This window comes from Juglans microcarpa x Juglans regia, chromosome 5D (assembly GCF_004785595.1).
Source record: "Juglans microcarpa x Juglans regia isolate MS1-56 chromosome 5D, Jm3101_v1.0, whole genome shotgun sequence".
In the NCBI taxonomy this organism is placed as follows: Eukaryota; Viridiplantae; Streptophyta; class Magnoliopsida; order Fagales; family Juglandaceae; genus Juglans; species Juglans microcarpa x Juglans regia.
In genome coordinates, this window is record NC_054602.1 from 34,084,210 (window position 1) to 34,102,288 (window position 18,079).

An 18,079-nucleotide genomic window follows, 5' to 3' on the forward strand; every position below is an offset into this window, starting at 1 on the left:
ACCTTGTTATTTGCTGACGGCTTTTCATACATACCTGATAAAGCCGCTATGAGATCCTCAGTCGTCTTCTCCTTGATGACGTTGTGTGCAACGGATCTCGACAAGGTTAATCGAATAACTCCCAGGACCTGTCGATCCAACAGGGTCCAATCAGCAACTGACATGCTGTCCGACTTCTTCCCCAAGAATGGAAGATGAAGTTTCTTCCATTAGAGGTAGTCCTCTATCTGCATCCTCTAGTATCCATAATCCGTACCATCAAACTTCTCGATCCCCGATACCTTCACTTTCTCTCCAGCCATCGTTTTTTCTCAGACCCGAACCTTGGCTCTTGATATCAATTGTTGTGAAAAATGATGACAATAAAGTAAATTCAAACACGGGAAAAACAAGCAATCAAACACGACACAGTATTTACGTGGTTCGGCAAATTGCCTACGTCTACGGGAGCTGCAGAGGATTTTTATTACTTGAGGAATCACAATACAATATGTGTTGGACGGCTACTGTTAACTCAGATACAGTACAAGCCATAAAATATCATATATATATATGTTATGCGGCGGAAACCCTAAATTCAGCAGAATTAGTGATGTTTGCTCGAGCGGCGTGTCGAGATCGCATCGCGCGAACCTGTTTCCATCAACTGCTCGAGCCATATGTCGAGCGGCTTCTCAAGCGAAGCTCTCTGACTTCCCTCCGCTCGAGCTGTGTGTCGAGCGGTGTCGAGCGAAGCTCTCTGACTTGCCTTTGCTCGATTAGTCTGTCGAGTTATCTTTGAGCGAAACTCTCTTACTTGTATTCGCTCGAGCGGCTAGACGCTCCGCTAGAGCGTTGTGGACTAGACTCTAAATACTCAACAAGGAGGGACAAGATCATTGCCCACATCGACATCGTATCTGAGTTCTATAGAGAACTTAGTGGTGCAGGCCAGGATGATGACAAATACACTTTCTCCGTTCGGGGCAAATTAGTTAGATTCTGAGTGGACGTAGTCTCCGATTTTCTTCGTATCCCTCAACTACCCACTGCATATCCGAGCGTGGTGTCGAGGGAGTCTACACATGTAGGTGATGAGGAGACTGCTGAGGATGAGGACACTGATGAAGTAGATGGTTTTGATGGCCTTGCTGATCATGAGGTTTGTTAGTTGGTTGTGGGTCTAGATGCTCATTCCTATGATGGGACCAAGAACATCAAACAGGTCGACTTATCCAATATTTTCAAGATCATAAACATAATAATAACGAACAACATTGATCTACAACTACACAAGACTAAGGTTAGCATAGATCGGGCATGGCTTATGAAACGAGTCGCTCGTGGGGTGCCTATCGACCTAGCAAGATATATCTACGCTAGGATTCGATCAGAGGCCACCTATATTATGACAGATATATTGTCATTTGGGGTCCTGCTCACATGATTTCTTTTAGTGACAGGGGTCCAGCTAGATGCGTATGAGCATGTTCAAGAGCCAATTGGACCGATCAATTCCTCAACCTTGTCATGCAGCATGGCACACTTGATATTTCATTTCATGCACCCACTACAAAGGTGGTCAATACTGAAAAAGATGCACACCCTAGAGATCGTGGCGTATTGGGTGAGGCATCTACACAATGCATATAGAAGTCCGAATTGCCCTTGCAAAGATTGAGTCGAAGATCATGTCTCAATTGACAGATATGGAGGCATGCCTTGGTGGAGTCGAGACGGTGCAACGAGATTTGGGCTAATAGTATATGCCTTTTATTTTTATTTTTTTGGTTTTTTGTATGGACACTAGTTATTTGTGTTTTGTATAATTAATTTAAATATGAATCGTCTTGTCATTTTCTAAATTAGTTATTGAGTTCCTTTATGTATTTATATTATTTAAATGCTATATTTTTTTATATAAATTAAATATTTACCTATAACTAATTAATAAGGTATTCTTTTGCAATTAAAATTTGTAAAAATTATGCCACTGTTTGAACGTACTATAGAAGCATTCAAACGTTTTTTCTATTCCTGCCAAACATTTATTCATCTATCTCACCAAGATTTTCGTTCAAACCATTCAATGATTGTTCGAATCTTAACTTTAGATGTTTGAATGGTAACTCTTTCGTGTTCAAACATCTAAATACACTATTCAAAGGGATACTCAAATTCACACTAAATTTGATAACTTAACTTGCCAATTTAATGTTCAACGATTCCAAATAACTGTTCGAAAGTTTATTAAATTTAAGATCGAACGGTTAGGTAACCATTCAAACATAATTTCTATTAAGGACAAAGTTTTTTGTGCCAATATATTCCGTTCGAGTACAAAATGTTACGTTCGGACGGATAACGATAGTTGTCAATTTTTTGGAACAAAACTTGAATTTCATCCATAAAAAGCATATTTTGAAATGATTTTCATTTCATCTCAAAAAAATTTCATACCAAAAACAAAAATTTGTTATAGTGACCATATTTTAAATAAGATATACTTTAATAAAATAACTTTAAGTAATATTATTTTATAAAAATATCTTTATAAAATAACTTTATGTAATAAAATAACTTTATGTAATATTATAATTTATTGGCCTAAATTATATTTAATGAGTTATGTTGAATAAGTCCACAAGAAATAAATTATTGAGATTGATTAGGAGTTTTAATTAGGCTCAATAATTATGTTAAATCTCATTTGTTATTCAATGAGTTAGACTGCTTTTTGAATTTAAAGATCAGTCATTAGAAATTTATTTCAATATAAAATTTTCGCTAATTGAAGTCCCCTACGCAGTCTCGGTCGTTGCCAATCCTACATTGAATGAGCTGCTAGATCATGTTTTTAAATTTAAGCACTCTTCTTAGATGATCACGACTGAGTGTTCAGCAGAGTAGTGTCACTACATGTACTAACCGAGTCCGACTCAAACTCATCGGCACCCTCTCCCAAATCTCTCTATAAATATTTTTATTCTGTGTTATTTGAAAAAACCATAAACCTCCATAAGTGCAGTGACCAAACCCAAGATACCCAATCCAGCATAGTGCATGTCCCACATTCACCATGCCAATAGCTGACTGCTTCATTCCTCTCACAACATCCCTTATGTTTTCTTTCTTCTTCTAGTTCACATGATCAATTTTATGCCAGAAATATTGGATTAACGTTGCGAGGTAAGTAGTTTAATTATAAATTAGGATTAGTATAAGTTAGCTAGTTATATATATTATTATTAAAACCAATTCTTTGGAAGCCAGTGTTTATGTACCGTGCATGTCATGATATTTGCAAGTATGTCATTCATCATGTTTCATTTATCATATTATAGTTATATATATATTTTGCATTTCATGCATCTCACTTTGCATAAAACACATAAACTTTCTTATGATCAATTAAGTATAAAAAAATAAGATCATAACAGTTAATAAGATGACCATTTAGATGCATGTTACCAATGCAATTTAAGGGTGGATATGCAAGCCACAAATCTAAGTTTGGTCTACCATAGTATGCTAGAAAATTATTAGCTGCTCCCTTGCGGTCGCGAGATGTGGGCCCGATGCAACACTTTATACACATGGTTAAGTGTGTGAGCCAGTATGATAAATAAGATAAGTCAGATAAGTCAAGATAAGTCATGCATGTCATAGTATACATATGAACAATCATGATTTGAAGTTTTTAGCATTAAATATTTTATGAAAAACCTTATTTTAAGTATGTTTACGTTATGATGAGTTTCTTACTGAGTCATTAACTCATTTTAGTTTGTTTTATGTTTTTAAACTACGCTAGGTCAAAATATTTATGAAAGTAAAGCTGCATGATAGAACTTACACTAAGAAGGTGTGACAATGACCTAGATCATGTACAAATTTTTTTTTTTGCACGGATTTTGAAAATTTTTAAGAAATGCTTCCTCGCACTCTCATTTGTGATTTTAGTATTTTGATTAAAAATGATTCTATTTATTATATGGAATTTTTATACTTGGCGCTTCCTTTAGGAAAAAAACAAATATATTTTTAAGTCAAATTCAATAGTAGTGCTCTGACTCCCGTAATTTTTTTTTTTAAAAAATGACATCTTTCTTAACAGTGGATAACAGAATTTTACTCCGATTGTCTCAAATTATTTGGCTACCTAAAATCAGGATATATGCTCCTATCCGTACAATTCTTTCCACCACTTTTGAATCATGGGGAAATAAAAAAAGTGCCATGATCACCATGCATGGCCACCTGCAATAAGAATATATATATATATATATATATATATATATATATAGGAAGGACCGATATGAGAAAATTCATTTGAACCTTGTATCAAAGTTGATGAACCAGGAGTGGCTCATATTAGGTACCTGAAAGAATATAAAATGGTCCCTCAAGTCACCCCTGATCTACAAGACAAGAAGGAATTTCCAGCAATCAAATCTGGTTCATCTATTCCAGAATACCTTTTAATGATTTAGGCTCCTAATTCACCAACTGCTTCAGCAAGAGGAAAAGCTACCAGCTCATCCTCAAAGAAATCTTCTAAGTCTGCCAACGATAATATCCTCAACAGACTTGATAAAAAGGATTTAATAAAATTGCTTGAGCAACAACTGTCCAAGTCCCTGAGTAACAATTCTGAAGACGAGGAGAATTCAGAAGCATCTTTAGAGGCTTCGTACATTAACTTATTGGTAATAACTCAGAAGACATTCCAAAGCTGGAATATGATTGACTACTACTTGAGTTTAAAGAAGACTAACCAAAGTCGACTTTGAGATATTTGTCACTTTGTGCCTAGAGCAGCAGCCCTCAGAGACAGTTGGGAGACACAGAGACGACCGAATGCTATTTTGTCATTTTATGCCGAAAGCAGCCGCCCTCAGAGACAGCTGGAAGACATAATGATGATACCACCTGTGCCCGTGCTTAAACAGTTCCCACTGTTCACTCACGGATTGATTTACTGTTTTAATATTGTAAACAGGAACTCCTTATGTTATAAAAGGAGGACCTCATTCTGAGTTTAGGCAGAACTCAACTTTGAGAGAACTTCCTATCCTCTCTCCCTAATTCTGAGTCTCCCAATACACCCTGATTTTGTAAGTGCAAATCTGCACTACCTTATGCTTGTAATTACTTTAAACTTGTTAATTTTAATAAAACTTATATGTTTGTTACAATCATTTTTGCATATTCATTGATGCATATGCCTGGTTTAACCGTCTAATTATTTTATGCTTGCATAATTTATTATTGTGCAATTTACTATGATCTCTTCCATTCCCTTCCTTCTCTTCTTCTTTAGTCCCCTCTTCCTCCCTTTCCACTATTTTTGGTATCAGAGCCAATCTGGTATCTAATTGTTGTGAGTTGATTCTCCTTTATTTCACTTGTTTTGTCTTCTGACAATCCCACCCGGAATTTCTACTTTGGTTGGTTCAAGATCATCTTTCAACAAGTAGGTCAGGAACCCAGAGGTATAAGTCCCGTTTTGAAGCTAGGGAGGCGATTAGGGCAGCTATAGGTTCAAACCCAAGGGCCGAGAGTGGTAAGTTCGCAGACCCCTGAGATGCGACGGTCGGTGTTGTCCTAGGACAAAATGAGTTGGATAAATAGATCCAATTCAACAATTAGTTCCAGGTCAGCTATGCTGCCTGACATAGTTAATGAGGAAGACTGCACTTTTGAAGCTGCAGAATCATCTGTGCTGGGATCATAGAAGATTCCAAAACTTGATGTTAATTCGATCTATTGAACTACATGGTTCGAAAGATCTTTACATACAAATTTTTGTGTTTGAACTGTTGAACAAACTTATGCTATTTCCAAAACTCAAGAAAAATGTTATCTCTTCCAAAAAGAACTCAACTTCGAGAGAACTTCCTATCCTCTCTCCCTAATTCTGAGTCTCCTAATACACCCTGATTTTGTAAGTGCAAATTTGTACTACTTTATGCTTGTAATTACTTTAAACTTGTTAATTTTAATAAAGTTTATATGTTTATTACAATCATTTTTGCATATTCATTCATGCATATAGCTGGTTTAACCGCCGAATTATTTTATGCTTGCATAATTTATTATTGTGCAATTTACTATGATCTCTTTCATTCCCTTCCTTCTCTTTTTTTTTAGTCCTCTCTTCCTCCCTTTCCGCTGTTATTGGTATATATATATATATACACACACACGAAGGTTTACACATGGGAAGGACGAAGGTATATCCCCGCCACTAGATATGTAGTATAAAATGCTGAGAAAATCAAGGCTAGGACTGTAAATGAACCAGATTGTTCGATAGCCTGCTTGATACTCGTTCAGTTAAACTCGAGTTGAACTCAACTCGTGAAAAAAAAAAGTTCGCTCGTGAAAGTAGATACCCGCTCTATTAGTAAATGACACATATCCGACGAAACTCGACTCGACTCGGCTAAGGCTCGTTAAGGCTCACTCGTTTATGCCCGAGTCGACTCGTTATCTTGATTCGATTAAAGCACATTCATATATTGATAAATATATACATACACCCATGTATATATACATATATATATGTATTAGCTAATAATATAAGTATAACACTTTTATAATTAAACATATAATATGTAACCTAATTACTTATGCCTATATATTGAATATGCTTCATAGCTATATTTTATAATTTGTACAATGATTAGTTGATAAGATTTAATCATTTCATATATTAGTATGTGGAGACCATATATAAAATAGATTTGTTCTATCATATTATATGTATGTGTTAATAATTTACGTAGACATATAATATAAATAAATATCAACTAGTTACATATTAGTTATTTATAAATTTTTAAAATCCTATAATTCAGTAGAGGTTCTAGTTGTCAGGTGTATAAATTTAATATTAGATTTTTTATTTTTTATTTATCTAATTTATTAATTATTAGATTTTTTTAAAAAAATAATAATAATAATAAAGAAGCAACTCGAGCTGAGCTCGAGCTCATTTTTTGGACAAGCTCAAGCTTGAGTTGGGAGTTTAGCTTCTCGAGCCGAACTCAAACAAAGATTAAATAAAAATATCAAACTCGAATCTTTTTAGTCGAGTTGAGCTCGGCAAGTCAAAGACTGGATCGACTCGGCTCAATTATAATCCTAACCAAGGCCCTTACTCTTGTATGTAGGGGCACATTTTAATTAAAGATGTGAAAATGAGTTTTTCTACTCAGTAGTTCTACACTACACACCTATTAATGTGAGATTTTTTTTTTCTTAACAGGTGTGTAGTATATTACCGTTGAGTAAAACTTTATTATGAAAATATATCAACATATTCATCAATGCGAAGAAACTGAAGATGCATAATGTTTTGTCATGGACGATGAATTATAAACTATGACTTTCTATTTTCAACAATAAACTCAAAATTTTCATTCGAGATTATGATCATATATTTAGAAAAGCAAAAAACTTGACGAAGGGAATTAGAGATAATAGAAAAAAAAAATTATATGTTGGTCGATGATTTTAGAAAAATTCATCTTTGGCTTTTAGAAACTTTTTTGGGATCAAACTTTTGGATTGGAAAGGTCAAAGTTTTATTAAAGATTGCTAAACTCTTCAAGCCTTCAGTTTTTTAAATAAAAATATCTAGGTATTTTTTGTCTAGATTTTTCAAAGGTGTTTGTGAGTTTTTCCAACAAACTTATTGGATTTTGAAGGGATGATAGGTTGTGCATCGGTTGTCAGGGGAGGTGATGAATGTATCATTCCTCCATCTATCAGATATAGGGTTTTTCTCTAAGAAGAAAGACGATCAAGGACTAGAATATAAATAGTTTTCTCTCGTGTTTTCTCTCTATTTTCTCTCAGAATTTTTTCTCTTGCCATCACAGCATTGCTGCCCAAGGGGTGAAGCTTTGTCTCCTTCCCCTCCACTCGCCCAGTCTTCGTTATTAGGTTTATTTCCATTATTCTCTGTAAATTTTTTAGTGATAGTAACAAGTTGTTTCGATCTGCTATTTGTCGGCAATATCGGATCGCCATGCGCCCCTCCAACAGTCTCTCCAACCGCCAATCTGTCGGACGGAGGAAGAAATCTGTCCAAGTGAGTGGCGCGAGTGGCTCACAAGCAGCACAACTTACAGTACGCATGGGCCTCACGCACTGTCACACCAGAGGGGGTTTCCTGCCGCCAAATGTGGCACCATCGGGGCCAGCGGCTTCAGATCTCTCAGATCTGGGTGCTCCTTTTTCGTTCAGTGTGGTGCGTGTCTTGCACACCCCACCACCATCAATGGTGGTCTTTCGCTGGTATATTGGGTCATCTTCTAGTTGTTATTCTCCTATGTTCCTTCTTTTCCTAACTAGCGATCAAGACGATGTGGTCGTGATAGTCTCTTATAGTTGGAGAAGATCAACAAAATACAGCGCACCCCTCTCGACTGCAGCGTTTAGTCGTAGGATTATAATTTGTTTATCAAACTATGTTATAACCGCTTTTGAACAGCCCCCTGTTGGATTGGGTTGGAGTCAAGTTTTTTACTTACTCCACTTTTTTATTTTTATTTTTGGTGCTGCTTTTATTTATTTTGGTAAGATTGTCGAGGACTTCCACCCTACTGTATCTTGTACTTATAACCATTTAATTTATTTATCCAATACTTAACTTATTGAGGGGAAAATATATATATATATATATTTTTTTTTTTGGGTCAAAGAAGGTAGGTGAGAGTAATAACTTTTTATTATTTATTATCTTTATTTGATGTGATATTAAATAATTAAAAAATTAAAATATAAATATAAATTATTATTAATTTATCAATTATTCTGAATAAATATATATTTAAAAAAATGAATAATATTTTTAATAATTGAAAGGTCTCAAATTGACACTTCGCACGCATCGGTTGTCATGCCAAGCCAAGGGATGACAGAAATTAAAAACAAATAATATTATTTTTCATCTATAATTACGTTATAAATAAATATAAAAAACATTGCATTATTTAATATTATCATATTTTCCCCACGTCAGCCATGCCGAAATATAATTTTTCTTTCCCCAATAATTCATCAGCCCTAAGAATTGAATCCCCTCTCTCTGCAGCCCCCGTCTCCGCTTGTCGTCGCTCCCGCTAGCCCTGCCACCGCCGCCCAGTTGGTATGCCGTCGACTCAATCTCAATATCTCCGTCTCTGTTTTTTATTGGGTTGTTTGTCGATATCTTTTTTTTTTTTTTTTTTTTTTTTTTTTTTTTTTTTTTTTTCCGATGTTTTTTTCTTGCTGTAGGTTTGCTGCTGCACAATCGGTTGCCTTGTTTTCTAATTTTTATTTATTTGTCCAAATCTCGATCAAAATATTCTCGGTCGCTCAGTTGGACTTTTCTGTTTATGAGGATTTTGGGTTTATGTATGCAAGTGGCAGTGTTATAGTTCAAGTAAGATGACGAATGAGGTTCTATGGTTGCCGCTACTTAGTTACTTCCGCCCAAATGGTTTTACACAAAATAAGTACATCTCGAGTGGTTCAAAGAAAGTTTCCGTAGTCCGATGACCCCTAGAAATTGACCAAAGAAGATTCAAATCTTAGACTTGGAGGGAGCCAACTCTTTTTCTTCTAATTCATATAATAAACTGGTTGAATGCAAACCCTTAGGGGTTGGATCAAGTGGTATAGACCTTGGGCTTGGGGGTATGCTCCCCCCGGTCTAAAGTTCAAATCCCCTTAGAGCACTGGCATTGGCTTCATCAAAAGCCCATCCAAATGCAAATTTTGCATATATATCATTGAAAGCGTCTACATTGGAGTGGCTATAACTCCTCAGCTCAAGATTTGAGCTACAGTGAATTCAATTCATTCTTCAAATTTGAAGTGATACTGTTCACAGGCCAAAGGAATTTTTTATTCCAAAATGTGGAATAACAACTCCTGGGCTGAGGACTTTTTTGTCTAGTCATTGAAATCTTGATTCGTTGCTTTCAAGAAGAGGAAGTTGCAATTCGTAGCTTGCAGACATTGTTTGGCGGCATAATTGTTGACTACATGATTGTAGTCTTCACTGGGTGGATGAGCTTGAAGATAATTAAAAATGATTAATTAACATATTATTAGTATAATTTTAAAATATGATTAGTGTAATTGCAAAATATGAAAAAAATAAATTAAAAATTTTATTATTAAAAAAATAATATTATATTATTATTTTTATGAATCCAATGGCTAATCCAATGTGGGGTTATGGCTCGGGAGGTTTTGGACTTATGGAAAACATGTATTTTTCATCAAATTTTGGTGATGGCTTTGATGAAGCCAATGCCAATCTCTTAGGGGTGAAAACAATCTCTAAGGGCCATCGGACTGGGGATTTTTCCTTTGAATTACTTAAGGTGCACTTGCGGGAAACTCCTTGTTGATGGCCTGTGCACCCCCGAGATTAGTCGGGATGCTATTCCTGGACACCCTGTGCCAATAAAAAATAAATAAAAATAAACTGGTTGAATGCAGGTGGCATAAAACAAATGCTAGAACTGTTATTCTTTTTATTTTTTTGTTTCCAAATTCATGGGTGTGGGTGGTTAATGCAGTTTTGGGAATTGCTGTTTCATTATGTTTTGATGATTTTTCTGGTTTTGGGTCCTGATGCAACCATCTGGATAGATTGGGAGTTTAGTCATCGCACTTGAACCGGGGTGGACCAAATGATGGATCGTTATAAAATGGGTTTTGCAATATCTCTGACACATTACAAGATTTGTAGAATAGGACTTCCAGTTTCCCGTTCTTAAGATTTCCCTTTTTGTTTTGATTTTTGTCTCAGTTTTGGTGTGATGAGCAAGAACTCTGATCGGCACGTTCCTGATTCAGTGCTGGATGAGAATAACGATGAGATCAAGTGGGAGGTGAAGCCCGACAGCATGCTCATCCAGAAGCAAGAGGATGATGTTGGCAATGACAGCTCTGCCACTACTCAAGGGCCAATGATCAAACTCATAGTCTCCTACCTCCACGGCCCTACCCGTCATGAGGTCCATGTCCCTGCCCAATCTACTTTTGGTAAATCTTCTACTCCTCATAGCTCGGCCTGCTCTATAACTGATGCCGGACATAATTAGAATTATTGTGACGGCTATTTAATCAATAAAAACTAGAGATTGAGATTGAGAAAAGATGTATAATAGAGAGACAACTCTGAGAGTAAAGTATATTGATAAAACTCGTCATCAAGTTCTGAAGCCCACCAGCTGAGCTCAAATGGCCTTGGAAGTTCGAGATTCTGAGAATCTTGACCAAGAAGACAAAATCCCAATTATTGCAAAAAATAAAGTATGTAATAAAATAAGAATCTTGCCAAAAATCTGGCTCAAATTGGAATCAGAGTCATATCTAAAAAGGAAAGTGAAATATTTCCATAAAAGGTAAAAAAGTAACTTAAATCGACGATTTGAATGGGAAAGCAGCTGATTTCATGGTCGAAACGTGGACCACCTGGTGTAGAGTGGTGACCACGGCGTGTGCGCCAAAAAGAACTTTCCGAGGAATTTTCACTGTTTCTTGCCATATTTGCACTGATCTGTCTTCTTGAGGTAGTTCAGCATTGTTAACATAGAATTTGTCAAATTTGCATCATCAGACCTGGATTCCCTTGCAATAGTAACCCTCATAAGAATTACAATTGTTCACATTTGGCATCGTTGCAGTTCTGATGTACTCAAGATTGGATTTGATCTTTTTTTTAATATTCAATAAAATAAACTTAGTATGATCATATAATTTTAATCAGCACAACAAAGTCTTCATCTTTTCAGTCAAAAAGATCATATATACTATTTTGATCATACTAAGTTTATTTTATTGAATATTAAAAAAACAAAAAGAAGAAAGCCTTTGTATAATGGTTAACATGTACTGGTAATTTTGAAGATCTAATAAAAGTTTCTGATAGCATCATTAATGTTACTCTTGTGAAGTTAAGAAGGGTGACAATTGCATTTCTAGCTTTAGAAGTGGGAGTTGGAATTCCCACTTTTCATGTGACTTGGAATGTCAATGGAATTTTAATTCTCTTGAATCTTGTCATTTGAATGACCAACTCTTACCAATTCCAGGTAGTATGTTTTGGCGTGACGAGCTCCTTACACTCACATGGTCAGCATTAGATGGTGTTATTGCACTCTCTCAGTATTGTTTTCATGTTGCAGGAATGTTGTGGTGTTTTTGTTCATGCACCAGTGATTGTATGTAACATTCATACATTCTTTGAAACTTCAACATCTATGTTAATGATCATTCTCCAATCAATGGGTTTGATGTACTCTTCCGCCATTTACGAGTATATCTTCTGAGAGAGTTTTTGATCGACAATGAATGTTTTGGTTGTCCAAACTATTGATTGCTGATTGGTATTGTCGTATAGTTTATTTTTATCACATCATATGTGTTTTTAGCAGAGGATTTTTCTTTGATATGGTACTTGTGTGTTTGTGTACAACCATTACTTGAACCTTCTAGGCTACTAGTGTGAACAAATATATATTCTGATCGAAGTTTATATATGTTTTCTTTAAATGGTTTATTAATTACAGGGGATATAAAGAATGCTCTAGCACAGAAAACTGGTTTGGAGCCTAAAGACCAAAGACTTATGTTCAGAGGAAAAGAGAAAGAGGACGAGGAGCACCTGCACATGGCAGGTGTAAAGGATAGGTCAAAGATTTTGCTTTTGGAGGACACTGCAAGCAAAGTGAGGAAGCTTGAGGAGATGAGAAAAAGTGATCAGATAGCAAAAGCATCTGAAGCAGTTGCAGAAGTCAGAGCAGAGGTTGATAAGATCTCAGAAAGGGTAAACTTATCTCCTCTAAAACCACCTCTCTGTGAAGGATACATCCAATGGAGACTTATATCAAGTATCAACAGAGCTGCTCATTTGTGTAGGTGGCTGCCTTGGAGGTGGCTGTGGATGGTGGGACCAAAGTTGAAGAGAAGGAATTTTTAGTCTCAATAGAGTTGCTCATGAAACAGTTACTGAAGTTGGATAGCATCGAGGCTGAAGGAGAAGCGAAACTGCAGCGGAAGGCTGAGGTTAGTATTCTAGGCCATCAATCTTGCAACCTGGATGTTGTATCTGCTCTCTGGTTTCAAATTGTAATTTTTCACTCATGGATCCAAAAGCTTTTATTGAGATGATATATTGCTCAATTTATTGTGGCAGCATATAACTTGATGCCTTATGCTCGATTATGCTGGTTACCAAGTTGTTTTTCATTCCATATCCTATATTATGTTGTGCCATGTTGTCTGGAGATGTTCTTGTTGTCTATATTTCGTTCACAACAATGAAGACCAAAGAGAGACCTGCACCAATCTAATGTTTTGGTGTATTCCATGTAATTGTAAATTGGGCTGCCAGGAATTATATTACTTCCAATCTTCATCCCCCTCTCTATATCTCTCACTTCATGCGCTTAAGCTAAACTATATGCATGCCTATTATATGTGTGCTACTTGTAAAGCATATACTTTATTTGCATTTTTTACTTTCGCCATTTTGCATCATAACGGTCTCCCAGGAAACTAGATGAGACATTTGTAGTTATGTCTTCATGTTCTGGTGTGGTTACTGTCCATGTCTTATTTCAACTTTTCATAACTATGATAGATCTCTCAATTTTGCACTAGGAGTTTCCTTGGATTATGACATTCTTCTTGTGGGTGGGGTTGTGTATACAGGGTTTTATTGCCCAAGGGTGGGTCCACAGGGCCCTGCTTTGGTGAGGTTCCACACCATTAAAATAAAACAGCTTACTTGATTATCATGTTATGTTTGCTTCCCTCTTGTAGCAGATTTTTTTTTTTTCCTTTGAAAGCAGTGAGTTGTGTGCCAAAGAGTCTGTATGTTTGCCCTAGGTTTGCATTATCTTCCACTTTGTCCCCCCGTTTTTTTTTTTTTCTTTTTTTGCTACCAGTGGTAGACTGAAATATACAACTGTTGTGTCTATGTTTGATGTTATCATGAAACTGTGTGCGCATTAATAGCCTTGCATTGAATTCTCTGAAGGCTACTGCATGAGTTGATTACTTCCTTGAACAGGTACGCCGTGTTCAGAAATTTGTGGAGAAACTCGACAACCTGAAGGCTAGAAACTCTAATCCATATAGCAACAGTAGTAATTCTGTCTCAGTAACAACCAAATTGTAGGCCTTTTATAGAGAAAAAAGAAACAAAAAACAAATTGTAGACCTTTGACACTGAGCGTGAATTAGTCCGGATTTGAAGAATTTGCTTTATTACAATCGTCTATTGAATTAGATATTCGAGATAAATTTAATAGCATCCAAAATATTCTATTGGAGCTTCATTCAAGATTGACCTTTTTGTATTGTGTTATGGAACTCATTCATTTAAACGGAACAATCTTAAAGAATAGTAGGAATTTCTCCTGAAAAATGCTACTTGCACCCGGGGTTGGGGAACCCGGCGTACATGCCATCCACATGTACAAAATGAAACGGGGCATTTCCTTTTTTTTCCTTGTTCCTGCTGCCTCATGTATCGCTCAGTGCTCACGTGCTTTTTGTTTTCCTATCTCTTCTCTTTCATGCCTTGAGAGTTCAGTCGTTTTCTCCATATCAACATTTCCTACCTTCACATTCTTTGCTTTCACCAAATTGGGATTTGCAATCTCAATTAGACCTTGGGTGCCTTTCCGCTTCTGAGGTTCTTCATCTTCTTCATCTACTTCCTCTTTAGACTCTTCTACCTCTTTTTCGACTTCTTCCTTCTTAAAAGTTTGTGGGCGAGAAGAGCTACCAGCAATCATTTATTCGCGAGTCGAGAAGTTGCGGTGACCGGTGGGCTTGCCCTTGGATTTTCCACTGCCCATCTTTGAAGCAAAAAACAAAGAGCAAGAGAGGGCGAGGCGGTTTAGTTTGTGCTGTGTTTGGGTAAAACTCTTCGACTTGTCCATGGCTTCCTGTGGTTTCAAATACTAGGCCATAGAAGATAATAAAAAAAAAAAAAAAAATGAAAAAGGTGGCCACTTTGCGGAGGATTTACTTATGAGACTTTACCACCTGGGTTGGAGGATTTGCTTGTGAGACGGTCTCACTAAGACCCATTTTGGCGCTGGCTGGGATGATGGGTTTCCTTTGCTTCTGAAATCATTTTTTGTTTTTTGTTTGTTTGTTTTTTTTTTTAATAATATTAGCTGACGTGGTTAGTACCATGTCAGCCAATTCCCAACGCCGGGTACCTGTAGCAGAATTGATTTCTCCTTAATCCATTTGCAATTTTATTTTTTGTTCGATTTAGCTACTTATCTTCAACATTATGTTTCTGAGTCAGCTTACTAATGCGATGCCCTAATGCCTACAAAATTCTGCTATAGCCACTGCTCCAATCCAGAGGAATGATAGGCGATATTTTATCGAGTTTTTTTTTTAATGGGTAAACAAGAATGTATTGAGCTTCTTGGAAGCACTATTTATTTATTATAAATGAGTTTCTCTTACATGGTTGGTGTGATTTCCAATGAATGCTTGTACAAGGAGTTTTATCCAACATCAGACTGCGTGCTGCTCTTCAAGTTGGATGTCACCATTGGTAGCATCTTGTGTATATTGTTGTTCTCTTTGTCCTTGCCCAATAAGAGCATAGGCTTCCTCTCCATGAGCTGCATCGTCCCCAATCTTGAGCTCTTCCTCAGTCATTCGAAGAGGTATTAAAAGTTTAATGGCCAAGAGAATGATGGATGTAGCAAGTACATTCCAACCAATTATAAAACATGCTCCAACCAACTGCTTCCAAAATTGAACTCCACGTTCACCGCCATAGAAGGAGCCTTTTGAATTGGTGACGGGTAGGAACAAGCTTAAGAGGTTTGGATGAGCGAAGAGTCCTGTAAGAGCACCACCCAAGATTCCGGCAACAGCATGAGTATGCAACACACCAAGGGTGTCATCAACAGCCTGCAGCAACGGCAGCTTCCTGCTCAAAACCATCATGGTGTACCAGGGAATTGTCCCAGAAACTATGCCCATTACCAAGGCAGCCCATCCCTGAACGAGACCTGTAGGTATGGGAAAGGTTGAGACTGGGGAGAATTGAATATGAGGTCTGTGAATATTAAAGGAGGCATGCTTAATTAGAAATGTTCTGACCTGCACCAGGAGTGATACAGACCAACCCAGTTATCATTCCCTGGATGGCTCCAATCACAGAGGGCTTCTTGAAGAAGAGAACATCCCAGCATGTCCATACCAGGAGACTAGTGGCCGCACAGATATGAGTGTTGAGGACAGCCATGGATGAATCCACATTAGCTGAAAATGGATCTCCACCATTGAAACCACTCCAACCCATCCAAAGAATTCCAGCCCCAGCAAGTGCTAGTAAGAGATTGTTAGGCGGGAATTCATCCCGGTCTTCTCTCAATCTTGGACCAACCTACAGAGAAGATCACCAATCAAACAAGTCAAACAGATTGGAGATTACTGAAATCATCATTACCATATGTGGGATATCGGGAAAAATGGGTATAATTACCCAGAAAGCTGCTGTGAATCCTGCTGCACCAGAAGCTAAATGAACAACATAACCACCCGAATAATCCAACACACCCCACTGGAAGAGGAAGCCACCACCCCATACGCTAAAGGCTCCGACGCTGTAGGAGAAAGTGATCCATAATGGTACAAAGAGCATCCAAGCTTTGATGCTCATCCGACCCAGAACCGACCCAGCAAGCAGTATCACAGTCACAGCTGCAAAGGCAAACTGGAAGAAGACCATGGTAGCTGTGGGGTATAACAGTGTAGCTGCTGTTACATTTTTGTAACTTGTGGAGGGGAGAACGGCTTGGGGGATCAAGAAGTCCTGGGAAACGGCAAGGCCAGCCTTTCCCCAAAATGGAAGAAGCTTATGACCAAAAGACATTTTGTAAGCCCATAGCACCCAACAAGGCATGACGGCTGCAAAGGCAAACAGTGCCATGAATGCTGAGTTGAGTGCCCATTTCTTCTTGACGAGACCTGCGTAAAGGATGACTAGCCCTGGCATGCCTTGCATGCCCACAAGTGTAGCAGATATCATCTGCCATGCATTGTCGCCCTTGTTCAGCCATTCAGGTGCAGCAGGAACCAGGCCTTGCAGGTATCCAGAAGGAACAACCGAAGCATTTGCCATGTTTGCGTTGAGTTTCAAACTTGCGGCTGGCTATGACCCCAAAACGATCACAAAGGATAGAAACAAGGCAGAACAACTAGTTATAATATAGTCAAACGTAAGCGTAAACTTTCGGAAACTGTCAAAAGCGTGCATGGTTTGGGTGATTCATGTTAATTCTAGTATTATCGTCGTAGTTGGCTCTTTTTGTCACGGTGTTTCAAATGAAGCACGTAGGATCGATCCACTTTTAATTTATTTTTTGTTTTCCGCTTTCGTTAGTCCTGATCCGTGTGATATCCATCGTGGGTACGTAGCCACTAATTAAACTGGCCGGAGTTGATTAATGTATAGTAACGTTGAATGCACTGAATCTTATCAACCCACATGGGCGGAAGATTCCACGAGATTCTTGGCAACGAGTCAGGATCTGAAGTCACGAAATAGAAATTATTAGACAAAGCCACATTAATGAATGTGGGGTCTTCCCACCTAGCCTTTCTACACCATAGTCCAAGCACGAAGAATCCCCCAAGCTGCTTGGACCTTTAACTTGGAGTGTGAACGTGGAAATTTTGCGCACAAAAAAACAAGGGTAGTACTGCATGCGAGCCCCTCTATTCTGCGATAATTGGTAAACGGCTTTTGTCCCAACCTACAAAATTGGATCCTCTATGTCCTATTATCAGAAGGCAACGAATGATCCGATGTGACGATCGCGCGATGCCTTCTGTAACTTATAATATTTAATATATATTATTACATCCACATATTAAAATAAAAATAAAAATGAGAATAAAAAACAAAAAAGGGCGAGATTGTAATTGGCCCATATATGGTTACTGCTAAATATTAATTGTATCAGTTGATATTCTGAACCTAAGATATGCTATATATATAATAAATTATTCGTATATACAGATGAAAACGTACGTACCTTAT

General features: G+C 37.3%; 2 protein-coding genes across 3 annotated transcripts; one reads left to right on the forward strand and one right to left on the reverse strand.

Annotated features, from left to right (window-relative positions):
• Window positions 1–8,993: 8,993 nt before the first annotated feature.
• On the forward strand, window positions 8,994–14,333 carry LOC121264620 (BAG family molecular chaperone regulator 4-like). 2 transcript variants are annotated; one of them, XM_041167886.1, is made up of 5 exons: window positions 8,994–9,139; window positions 10,796–11,031; window positions 12,561–12,817; window positions 12,910–13,056; window positions 14,066–14,333. In XM_041167886.1, the coding sequence occupies exons 2-5, from the start codon at window positions 10,806–10,808 to the stop codon at window positions 14,171–14,173; spliced, it is 738 nt and encodes a 245-aa protein (XP_041023820.1). In that variant the 5' UTR covers window positions 8,994–9,139; window positions 10,796–10,805; the 3' UTR covers window positions 14,174–14,333. The 2 variants fall into 2 exon arrangements, with proteins under 2 accessions (XP_041023820.1, XP_041023821.1); XM_041167887.1 differs by lacking the exon at window positions 14,066–14,333 and adding an exon at window positions 13,279–13,795.
• A 1,103-nt stretch (window positions 14,334–15,436) lies between these two features.
• Window positions 15,437–17,376, reverse strand: LOC121264619 (ammonium transporter 3 member 1-like). Its single transcript, XM_041167885.1, has 3 exons — window positions 16,520–17,376; window positions 16,135–16,420; window positions 15,437–16,043 (listed from the first exon to the last, which is right to left on the reverse strand). Exons 1-3 carry the CDS (start codon window positions 17,156–17,158, stop codon window positions 15,538–15,540), a joined length of 1,431 nt encoding a protein of 476 aa, XP_041023819.1. The 5' UTR covers window positions 17,159–17,376; the 3' UTR covers window positions 15,437–15,537.
• Window positions 17,377–18,079: the final 703 nt, after the last annotated feature.

Excerpts from the sequence above, each read along its gene's own strand:
- LOC121264620 (XM_041167886.1), top strand. The coding sequence starts at position 10,806 with ATGAGCAAGAACTCTGATCGGCACGTTCCTGATTCAGTGCTGGATGAG. Across the intron at positions 11,032-12,560 it reads CCCTGCCCAATCTACTTTTG|GGGATATAAAGAATGCTCTA; the intron begins GTAAATCTTCTA and ends TATTAATTACAG. Across the intron at positions 12,818-12,909 it reads TTGATAAGATCTCAGAAAGG|GTGGCTGCCTTGGAGGTGGC; the intron begins GTAAACTTATCT and ends TCATTTGTGTAG.
- LOC121264619 (XM_041167885.1), bottom strand. The coding sequence starts at position 17,158 with ATGGCAAATGCTTCGGTTGTTCCTTCTGGATACCTGCAAGGCCTGGTT. Across the intron at positions 16,421-16,519 it reads GATTCACAGCAGCTTTCTGG|GTTGGTCCAAGATTGAGAGA; the intron begins GTAATTATACCC and ends TCTTCTCTGTAG. Across the intron at positions 16,044-16,134 it reads CTGTATCACTCCTGGTGCAG|GTCTCGTTCAGGGATGGGCT; the intron begins GTCAGAACATTT and ends CCATACCTACAG.